The 12,021-nt window shown below is 43.0% G+C and overlaps 1 protein-coding gene across 1 annotated transcript; it reads left to right on the plus strand.

The window, feature by feature from the left end:
- The first annotated feature begins 9,935 nt into the window (after positions 1-9,935).
- On the plus strand, positions 9,936-11,398 carry LOC100586774 (programmed cell death protein 2-like). The gene is given in 2 exon segments (XM_030802778.1): positions 9,936-10,072; positions 10,074-11,398. Coding segments are annotated over 2 exon segments (1,032 nt in total). The 3' UTR covers positions 10,969-11,398.
- Positions 11,399-12,021: the final 623 nt, after the last annotated feature.

The following is a 12,021-nucleotide window of genomic DNA, read 5'->3' on the forward strand; positions in this document are numbered from 1 at the left end:
ATTTAGTCTGGGAAAGAAAATAGATTGGGGGAATTAGAATTGAGAAGAGGTGGAGGACAAGAGTGGTTGGAAGGCAGTGGCAGGAGATGTGCCTGGAAAGACTGTTTGGAACAAGAATGTAAAATGACCTCTTGTGCCATACTTCAGACTTTATCCTACAGGCATGAAATTTTAAAGAAGTTTTTTTTTTTTTTTTTTTTTTTTTTGAGACAGAATCACCCTCTGTCGCCCAGGCTGGAGTGCAGTGGCACGATCTGGGATCACTGCAACCTCCACCTCCCAGTAGCTGGGATTATGGGCTCACACCACCACGCCCGGCTAATTTTTGTATTTTTTGTAGAGACAGAGTTTCACCATGTAGGTCAGGCTGGTCTCAGACTCTTGACCTCAAGTGATCCACCCACCTTGGCCTCCCAAAGTGCTGGGATTACAGGCGTGAGCCACTGAGCCTGGCCCAAAAATAGTTTCTTTTGAATTATATACATATATACTCATACTGTGTAAGCAATGCCAAGTAGTCTTTAGTACAATGTAGACCTAATGAACTGTGAGATTTCAAAAAGTAATTTTCATGGCAGTGTGGACAGAAACTAGAGTAGGGAGAGAGACTAGATTTGGTGGGGATGAGTGGGTTATTGTACTATTTTTTTTTTTTTTTCGAGACAGTCTCACTCTGTCACCCAGGCTGGAGTGCAGTGGTGTGATCTTGACTCACTGCAACCTCTGCCTCCGGAGTTCAAGGGATTCTCCTGCCTCAGCCTCCTGAGTAGCTGGGATTACAGGTGCCCGCCACCATACCTGGCTCATTTTTGTATTTTTAGTAGAGACGGGGTTTCACTATGTTGGCTAGGCTGGTCTCAAACTCCTGACCTCAAATCTGCCTGCCTCAGCCTCCTAAAGTGCTGGGATTACAGGCGTGAACCAACGCGCCCAGCCTGTACTAATTCTTATGAGAGGAAAAATGCTTTTAGGATTTCTGGAATTTCAACAAATACATTTTGACTCCAGCAATCATTATAGAATCCTGCTATGGCTTATACAATTAACAGGGCTTTGAGTTCCTTTTCTTCACTAGAGTCAATTCAAGAAACATTTATTAAGGCCAGCACGGTGGCCCATCCTGGGCGAGAGAGTGAGACTGTCTGAAAAAAACAAAAACAAAACAAAATAAAACCAGAAAGAAAGAAATATTTATTAGGATCCTGGTATGCATTGTGTACGGTGGGGATTGCAAAGCAATAGAGAGCAAGAAGCTCCAGTCTGCAGGGAGACATGTATCAGGCTCAGTCACGAAGAATGAGATAGTAAATGTTCAGATCTCCGACAATTTGGCGAAAAAAAAATGGTATTTTGGTGCAGTTCCTTTCCTTCCCTTTCCCTTTCCTCTCTTTCTCTCTCTTTCCCTCCTTCCTTCTTTCTCCTTTCTTTCTTTCTCCTTCTTTCCTCCCTCCCTTCCCCTCCCCTCCTCTTCCCTTCCTTCCCCTCCCCTCCCCTCCCTTCCCCTCCCCTCCCCTCCCCTCTCCTTCCCTTCCCCTCCCTTCCCTTTTCTTTCTTTCTTCTTTTATGACAGAGCCTTGCTCTGTTGCCCAGTCTGGAGTGCAGTGGTGCGATCTTGGCTCACTGCAACCTCCACCTCCTGGGTTCAAGCGATTCTCCTGCCTCAGCCTCCTGAGTAGCTGGGATTACAGGTGCATACCACCATGCCCAGCTATTTTTTTTGTATTTTTGGTAGAGATGGGGTTTCACCATTTAGCTCAGGCTGGTCTCAAACTCCTGAACTAAAGCAATCCACCTGCCTTGGCCTCCCAAAGTGTTGGGATTACAGGTGTGAGCCACTCTGCCCAGCCTCTAAGAATATCTTTTTATTCTTCAAAACTCTGTGGAATTCTTGGGTGTCCAAACCCAATGAGTGTGTTCTGAATCTGGGACAATTCACTCTCTGCCTTTGTGTTAATTCTGAGCCTTGCTGTCTGGGAAATGGTGGCAATTGCCTTCTTGTTTTCAAGGACAGGCAGGGTTCTATGAAGGCAATGTAGGAGGGTAAACATGTAGCAAAGCTGGGGGTGGAGGGTTCCTGGTCACCACAGCCACAGTACTTGCAAATGAAGTGAACCCATTCATTTATTTTGAAAACAGTTGGTTTTGAGGTAATGTGTTGTTAATAACGAATGCTATATGATTGTTTTAGAAAAGAAACATTTTGGCCAGGCGCGGTGGCTCATGCCTATAATCCCAGCACTTTAAGAGGTGAGGCGGGTGGATCACCTGAGGTCAGGAGATTGAAACCAGGCTGGCCAACATGGTGAAAACCCGTCTCTATAAAAATACAAAAATTAGCTGGGCGTGGTGGTGGTGCCTGTAATCCCCGCTACTCAAGAGGCTGAGGCACAAGAATTACTTGAACCAGGAGGTGGAGGTTGCAGTGAGCCCAGATCATGCCACTGCACTCCAGCCTGGGCAACAGAGGAAGACTCCATCTCAAGATACAAAAACAAAAAAGTTATTAAAAATTGCCACAGGTTTAATCAATGTACTCAAGGAAAAATTATCCATTGAATCAATGTACTTAATGGGACTACTGAGGAAAAAATAAAGTTTGGGCTGGGCGCGGTGGCTCACGCCTGTAATCCCAGCACTTTGGGAGGCCAAGGCGGGCAGATCACCTGAGGTCAGGAGTTCAAGAACAGCCTAACCAACATGGCGAAACCCCATCTCTACTAAAAATGCAAAGTTAGCTGGTCATGGTGGCACATGCCTGTAATCCCACCTACTCAGGAGGCTGAGGCGGGAGAACTGCTTGAACCCAGGAGGTGGAGGTTGCAGTGAGCCGAGATTGCACTCTAGGCTGGGCAACAAGAGCAAAACTCTGTCTTAAAAAAAAAAAAGTTTGGAATAAGATTGGATTTGTGGATAAGAAAGGCTGAAATAAGAGTCTGAGAACTGTGAAGAGATGAAGGTTAGAGCCAAGGATCTGAAATAGTTGGGGGTTCTTGCTGATCACAGTGAAGCCTTTTGCTGGCTACAGCTTTTAAAGTGAGTTGCCCAAATCTGTAGACGATCCTACTACAGGAGTATGGAGTGAGAATCTATATATCTGCTTTGGCCCGCCTAGATTGAAGGCCTGTAGGAACACTCTGAGTGTGTTCAATCTAGGCAGGCCAAAACAGATATATAGATACTCACTCCATACTCATTTCCTCACCACCACTGGCTGGAGCTTCACCTGGCCAAAAACCTTTCTTGATTTTAACAGAAGGCAGAGCCATGAGGGAGATATGCATGAATATATGTGTGCGTATGGGATTGAGTAGGAAGCTGTAGAACAGGTGGAAGGGAGGGGCAAGCAGAAAACTGGGTCCTTTGTTAACAGCTTCAGGATCCTCTAAGCATATTATTTCCTAGGGACCATCCTATTCCTTTATCTGTCCATCCATCTATCCATTATTTATCCCTCATCCACTCACCAATCCATCCAATGGATATACCAGCAATTGTTTTGAGTCCCTACTATGTGCTAAGTATTGTCTTAGGCTTGGAGCTACAGTAGTGAATACAATGAAGTCCCTGCTCTCATAAAGTTTACAGTTTAGTAGAGAGACAGAAGTACATAGTATTTCATTTGCTAATAAAAGCTCTGAAGAAAAATAAAGTGATATAAGGAAAAAAGACACTGAAGATGGTGGTAGGGTTACTTTACATGAGGTGGTCAGCAATGTTCTTCCAGGGAATGTGACATTTGAACTTAAAGTAAGGTGTGAACTTTGTGGGTTTTGGAGGAAAATGCGCCAGTCAAGGATTTAAAAAAACACAAAAAAGAGCAGTATGGCTGGAGCAGAGTGAGCCAGAGGACAGAGATTAGTGATGAAGTCAGGAAGTAGGAATAGTGATTTTTCTTTTTTTTTTTAATTAGGATCATGACTCAAATAAATACTTTTTTATACTATAATCACATACATATTCTTAAAACTGAAAGAAAACTTTCGTGAAACATTCACTATTTTTATTTGCTATGCATTCTAATATTTTTTATTCAATTCAATATTAAATATTCAAATCAATTTGATTTTATTTTTAAGAAGATACTGAGTGTGACCCACTAAATTAATTTCATGACCCATAAATGAGCCATGATTCATGGTTTGGAAAATTCTGATAAGGCTTTGTTGACCTGGTAAGATTTGGATTTTATTGAAAATAAAATAAGGAATTATTAGATATTTTTAAGCAGAGAAGTCACATGATCTGACATATTTTAAAAGAATTATTTCATCTGTTGTATGGCTAACAGACCCTGTGGGTGGGTGGGTGAGGGGCAAAGGTGGAAGCTGGGAGATGCATCCGTTCAGTTCTTTCTGTAACTTTACTTATCACCATTAGTATTCATCAAACATCTTTTATCACATGTGTTAAAGATACGAAAATAACAACCAACTTTTATATAGAAGCTTTATAGTTTGTCTTAAAATGGATTAACACACGCAAAACTTGACAGAATTAGTGCTCAGTAAACTTCAATTTTCTGTATCCTTAAGCTTTAATGGAATCTTCTCTTTGGCTGAACAAGGTTGATCTGAAAAGAGTTCAGTTTCTCTGTAAATCTCATTTTGTTGTCCAATCTTGGTTGGCCTCAGGCTGTGTTCCTTTGATGCCACACTTATCTTCTTGTATCTGCACCTGCACAGCCAATGTCCTCTGACTCAGATGGCATCTCCGTGGTGGGTCAGGGCTTTCTGTCCTTGATAAAATGGCTCGAGGCACATAATAATTTTGTTATTGCTGCTGATAGCAGAGAAACCCTTAATTGTGTACCTCTTGCTCCTGAATACATGTAGCTAATGAATGCGAAAACTGCTTTTTTAGGGAGAAAAGTTTCCTTGGCAAAGAAGAGATAACAGGGAGAAGCTCCTATGGAAGGAACTCCTTTAACCCAGAGGGTGCTTGATATTTTCTGTTTCTTTCTCGTGATGTACCTTTCCTCTTTCTTCACTGTGCTTTGTTTTCCTGAGAGGCTGACTTCTATAAACTGTCCCAAAGGCTCCCTTCCTCTCTGGTTTCAGGTTGGGCTTGGCCAATGGGAGGCATCTGTGGAGATCTGATCATGAGAGGGTAATGGGTTTTGGGTATTTACTGCTCCAGCTTCCTTTTTGTTGGGTTGCCACTCATTAGTTTTGTCTCTCTGCTAAAGGTCACAACTTACTTTCTTTCTTTTTTTTTTTTTTGAATTTTTAGTAGAGATGGGGTTTCACCATGTTGGCCAGGCTGTTCTCGAACTCCTGACCTCAGGTGATCTGACGGCTTTGGCCTCACAAAGTGCTGAGATTACAGACGTGAGCCACCGCATCTGGCCCAAAGGTCACAACTTCTTTTTTTTTCTTTTTTGAGATGGAGTCTTGCTCTGTTGCTTAGTCTAGAGTGCAGTGGCACGATCTCGGCTCACTGCAACCTCCACCTCCCGGTTCAAGCAATTCTCCTGCCTCAGCCTCCAGAGTAGCTAGGATCACAGGCACCCACCATCATGCCTGGCTAATTTTTTGTATTTTTAGTAGGGACGGGGTTTCACCATGTTGGCCAGGCTGGGTTCGGACTCCTGACCTCAGGTGATCTGCCCGCCTCGGCCTCCCAAAATGCTGGGATTACAGACGTGAGCCACTGCGCCTGGCCGGGTCACAACTTCTGAGGGGGCAGCCCTTTGTGACAACTACAGCTTTTCTCGGTGGATTCTAGTAACTCTCTCTGACCTTTCAGACTAAGGCATGGTGATCACTCCTAGTTCTTCTTTGTCCCAGGGAGCTGCACCGACCTTTGTTTCTCTCAACACTGCCTACTCCTTTGTAAAAAAATGTTTTATTGAACTCTCCTCATTTGTTCCATTTGGTACCTGCTAGTCCCATGACTGGATACACAGAGGTTCCTCCACAGGGAGAGCTGAATGGGAAAGTATATGACTTTTTTACTCAAAATACTTAAAGCTGTTTAAATATCAGAGACAATTTTATCTTAAAGTAGCAGAAAAGGGGATTCTCAAATTAGTCTATCCGTTCGTCTATGGCCATCAGCACATGAATACTCATGGTCTATATGCACTTATTCTAAGCAGAACTGGTAGAATTATTTCGAAGAGATAGTGTTTTATATTAAGCCTTAAATGTCTGTGTGTATATCTACAACTAGGCAGAAGTTCCTTATAAAATTATTTCAACTGGCAAAAGTAGTAGTTGGATGTGATTGAATAAAAGACTTCTAGTTATGAGACACATTGAATACTAGTTCACTGTGAATCACAGATATTCACTGAGAAAGATTACTGGTTACAGGCAGTATGCAATCATATTTAGAGCACAGATTTTGGAGTGAGACTTCCTGGGTTCAAATCCTGCCTCTGCTATTTATTAGTTGGGAGACTTTAGGCAACTTGGTATCTCTGTGCTTCAGTGTCCCTGTCTTAAAAGAAGAAAAATAGAAGTAATTAACATAGTATAGCTATAAGAAATAAATGAGTTAATTCATCTAAAGCCCTTAAGATATTGTCTGTTGGTAAGTATTTAATTACTCTATTTGTATTATCCTGAAAGTAGACAGGAAGTTTCTGGGACAGAGGCTGATTATTATCATTATTTAAAGCAATAATTTTATTTGTTATTTACCACTCCCCCAACTTTCCCCCTTCTGTGATGATCAAAGAGCTAGATGGACAGGCTTGTACATGGGGGTGTTTGGGTTTTACCGTAGGAGAGAAGCCCTAGAAATACGAATCTTGGAGCTTATAAAGGAAAGAGATGTCCCTTCATTATTGGAGAAAGGGAGAGATACTTTTGCTCCTTACAATAAAGAAGTTCTGTTTGGGAATAGAAGGGTAAAGGGCGTAGATTTTTATCTTTTAAAATGTAAGTACCCGTCTCCAAGGGAAGATAAGACAAATGTCTTTAGGTTTACAACTCCTGGAATGTCATTATGGCTTTGGGTCTCATCTTTTCCTAGAAGTGTAAACACATACCTCTGGGGAGGTAAATCTTTTACTATCTATTCAGTAATCTTTTGGGTTTAAGGCTGTTCTTTAACCTAAGTCCCAGTAAAATTTTTCTAGAAAACTCTGTGAAGAAAAATTTATTTCTTTTTCTTTTTCTTTTTTTTTTTTTGAGACGGAGTTTCACTCTGTCGCCCAGGCTCCAGTGCAGTGGTGTGATCTCGGCTCACTGCAAGCTCCGCCTCCCAGGTACACACTGTTCTCCTGCCTCAGCCTCCCGAGTAGCTGGGACTACAGGCACCCACCACCATGCCCGGCTAATTTTTTTTGTGTTTTTAGTAGAGTTGGGGTTTCACTATGTTAGCCAGGATGGTCTTGATCTCCTGATCTGGTGATCCACCCGCCTCTGCCTCCCACAGTGCTGGGATTACAGGCATGAGCCACCATGCCCAGCCTAGAAAAATTTATTTCTGACACCTGACACATAGCAGCCCTATATAAATGTTAGTTATCAGGACCTTGTGAATGAACAGAAGGCATGGAAATCAGAAATTGCAGGTAACTTTTGAGGTTTATTTCTATCTGGGAGTTGTTTGATAAACTTACTGGCTTTCTCTGTGCTACATTAATGCTGTTTCTTTTCTTTCTTTTTTTTTTTTTTTTTTTGAGATAGAGTCTTGCTCTGTCACCCAGGCTGGAGTGCAGTGGCATGATCTTCGCTCACTGCAACCTCCGCCTCCTGGGTTCCAGCAATTCTCCTGCCTCAGCCTCCTGAGTAGCTGGGACCATAGGTGCCAACCACCATGCCCAGCTAATTTCTGCATTTTTTTTTTTTTCAGTAGAGTCGGGTTTATACCATGTTGGGCTGGCTGGTTTTAAAATCCTGACCTCAAGTGATTCGCCTGCCTCAGCCTCCCAAAGTGTTGGGATTACAGGTGTGAGCCACTGCACCTGGCCAATGCTGTTTCTTAATGAAATTCAAAACTTCTGAAAGTTTGTTGCAGAATCCAAGACAATTTACAGTCATAATAATCATGAATGTAAGATGTTACATTTAGTTAGTTAAAATTAATCACTTAAATGATCTAATTTAAAACTTTTGGCAATTTCATAAGAAAGATACTTAATATCTGTATTTTACAGAATGGAAAAATAAAGCTCATGCGGATTAAGTAATTTGCCAAGGTCATACAACTAGTAAGTGGTAAAGCTAGAATTCCACTTCATGTTTATATGACTTCAAAACTCATGCTCTTAACTGCTGCAGTTGGAAGCAGAATTTGTTTCTTCAATGGGAAACTCGTAGAAGTTCTCCATTCTCTCTGCCGATAGATGTCAACATCTGGGGGATCAGAGGTACTGTGAAATACAGCGCTCTTTCTCTTCTGCCTGGCCCCAACCAACACTCAGGTTTTGGCTTTGTGTACTGAACCCAGTCAGGTACACTGGCCAAGGCTTGGCTTTGAACGGCCTGAATTTGGAGTCAGAAAACCTGTCTTTACTTTCTAGTTCTACTACTTAATAATTTGGTGACTCAAGGCAAGGTGGTTATTGTCTCTCAACTTCTGATTATGAATCTGTAAAATGGGGATGAAAATGCTGGGGTTGCCTTACTCACAGGGCTCACAGGGTTATGTGTGAAGATCAAATGGGATAATGTATATCAAAGCACTTCATCGACTACAAAGTTTTTAGAAGGTATTATTTCTAGTGAGTGAGGTACTATTTACTCACTAGTAGACATATTTTGCCAGGCACTGAGTTAGTTGAAGGCAATAACAAAATGAATAATACATGATCATTCAGGTTGCTTTTTAAACGGCTCTTAATTATAAATCATATGTGGTAGACAATGTTAAGGCACCCACTGAATATCCATATTTTTAACCTAATCATACATTTGTTCAGGATGGCAGTGTGCCTGACCTCAGGCAGTGGATCATAATTTGTTCACGTTGACATGGCTCCCCTGTTGTCTGATTTTCTAACTCCTTTGCAGTTAAAATTCTATATGTATTTGTTGGACTCTTGGCAGGGAACACAATTTCACTCTGATGATAAATTTAAACGACTTTAGGCTGGATGCAGTGGTTCATGCCTGTAATCCCAACACTTTCGGAGGCCGTGGCAGGCGAATCACTTGAGGTCAGGAGTTTGAGACCAGCCTAGCCACATGGTAAAATCCCATCTCTACTAAAAATACAACAATTGACCAGGTGTGGTGGTGCGTGTCTGTAATCCCAGCCACTCAGGAGTCTGAGGCAGAAGAATTGCTTGAACCTACGAGACGGAGGTTGCAGTGAGCCAAGATTGTACCACTTCACTCCAGCTTGAGAGACACAGCGAGACTCTGTCTAAAATAAAATAAAATAAGATTTTAATGATGAATCCACTTATGGAGATGTGGCAGGGTTAAAGATATCAATGAAGTACCCAGAGACCAGCTGTTCCCACCCCAAGGCCTGACAAAGCAAGAGATGGAAGGTTACCAGAGCCCGGAGAGGCTGGAGCTTTGGAGAAGGGTGTCTAGAAGAAGCTGTAGTGATGGAGGACATGACCAGTCCCAGAATTCTGCTGAAATGGGACAATGGGAAGGAACAAGGAAGAAATTCCCTGATTTCACTCAACACACACCCTCCAATCTTTTTTCACGTCTCTTGTTTGACCTGACCAGAAGCCATAAGGCAAAGAAGCTCACCATCTGACATCATTCTGATCAATAAGATGTAGGGAGAAGTCTGTTGTAGGCATTTCTGGGAAATTTTGGCTTTCCTATTGAAAGATGTCAGGTACGGATGAACAGTTCCCTTTATTCCTCCTTTCCTTCTGTCCATGAATGAGGATGTGATGACCTGAACAGCAACTATATTGCAATCATGAGGTAATAGGCGTGAAGGAAAAGGACAACATGCCAAGTGTGTTGGAGCAGAATGAGAGGAGGAGCGGCGCCCCACGCCAGCCCGCGCCCCGCATGGCTGCCGCCGGGGCCAGACCTGTGGAGCTGGGCTTCGCCGAGTCCGCGCCGGCGTGGCGACTGCGCAGCGAGCAGTTCCCCAGCAAGGTGGGCGGGCGGCCGGCGTGGCTGAGCGCGGCCGGGCTGCCGGGCCCGGGCCCTGTCCTGCGAGCTGTGCGGCCGCCCGCTCTCCTTCCTGCTGCAGGTATACGCGCCCCTGCCCGGCCGCACGGGCGCCTTCCACCGCTGCATCTTCCTCTTCTGCTGCCGCGAGCAGCCGTGCTGTGCCGGCCTGCGAGTTTTTAGGAATCAACTACCCAGGAAAAACGATTTTTACTCATATGAGCCACCTTCTGAGAATCCTCCCCCAGAAACAGGAGAATCAGTGTGTCTCCAGCTGAAGTCTGGTGCTCATCTGTGCAGGGTTTGTGGCTGTTTAGGCCCCAAAACGTGCTCCAGATGCCACAAAGCATATTACTGCAGCAAGGAGCATCAGACCCTAGACTGGAGACTGGGACATAAGCAGGCTTGTGCACAACCAGATCATCGGGACCATATAATTCCAGACCACAACTTCCTTTTTCCAGAATTTGAAATTGTAATAGAAACAGAAGATGAGATTATGCCAGAGGTTGTGGAAAAGGAAGATTACTCAGAGATTATAGGGAGCACGAGTGAAGCACTTGAGGAAGAACTGGATTCTATGGCAAAACATGAATCCAGGGAAGATAAAATTTTTCAGAAGTTTAAAACTCAGATAGCCCTTGAACCAGAACAGATTCTTAGATATGGCAGAGGTATTGCCCCCATCTGGATTTCTGGTGAAAATATTCCTCAAGAAAAGGATATTCCAGATTGCCCCTGTGGTGCCAAGAGAATATTGGAATTCCAGGTCGTGCCTCAGCTCCTAAACTACCTGAAGGCTGACAGACTGGGCAAGAGCATTGCCTGGGGCATCCTGGCTGTCTTCACCTGTGCTGAGAGCTGCAGCTTGGGTACTGGTTATACAGAAGAATTTGTGTGGAAGCAGGATGTAACAGATACACCATAAAGGCATCTTAAAGCCTTGAAAAATGTTAATAATCTTTTATACCTTGCAATTCCATTTCTGGGATTTTATCCTAAGGAAATACTTATACCAAAAATAGAGGTGCAGAGATGTTGAGGGATTGCTTACACAGTGTCTACTTATTAGTGAAACAAAAGTGTCCAGTGACAGGGAATTAAATAAATTTTGGTACATCCACAGTGGAAGGCTACACAGTCTTAATTATAACACCTATGTTGACAACAGACATACCATTATAGGTGGTATTCATGGTATGATCCTATTCTTGTAAAAATATTTGTATGTGTGCACAGCAATCTGCAAAGATGTACACAGAGTGCACTGGTTACCAACGAATGGTGGGACTAACTAAAATGGTCTTTCTACTTATATGTACATTTCTTTTTATAATAAAAATGGGTTATGTGCCTAAAAAAAAAAAAAGAATGATAGGAGGAACTTAGGTCTCTAGCAGCCTTGTTGAGCAGCTGAGTCAGCTCCTGTAATCCCTGTCTTCAGACTTCTTTTTTTTTTTGAAACGGAGTCTTGCTCTGTCGATGGAGTTCAGTGGCACAATCTCAGCTCGCTGCAACCACTACCTCTACCTACTGGGTTCAAGCAATTCTCCTGCCTCAGCCGCCTGAGTAGCTGGAATTACAGGCACCCGCCACCACACTCGGCTAATTTTTGTGTTTTTAGTAGAGATGGGGTTTCACCGTGTTGGCCAGGCTCATCTCGAACTCCTGACCTCAAGTGATTTGCCTGCCTCAGCCTCCCAAAGTGCTGGGATTACAGGCGTGAGCCACTACGCCTGGCCCAGATTTCTTGATTTTTAAGAAATGTTTGAGTCTATATACTTTCGGCTGGTCCAATTCAATATAGCATAGTTCTTTCATGGATGTTGTTTATATTTGGTCTGAGGAGATACAATAAAATCTCTTATTAAAAAATAGCCAAAATAGCGAGAGGAAAGGATTTTCTCAATGAAAGAAGCAAAAATATGGTATCTGGGTTCATATAGTCCCAATACTTAAAAAAGTGAGACTTAAATCCAAA

Source organism: Nomascus leucogenys, chromosome 3 (genome assembly GCF_006542625.1).
Source record: "Nomascus leucogenys isolate Asia chromosome 3, Asia_NLE_v1, whole genome shotgun sequence".
Lineage (NCBI taxonomy): Eukaryota > Metazoa > Chordata > Mammalia > Primates > Hylobatidae > Nomascus > Nomascus leucogenys.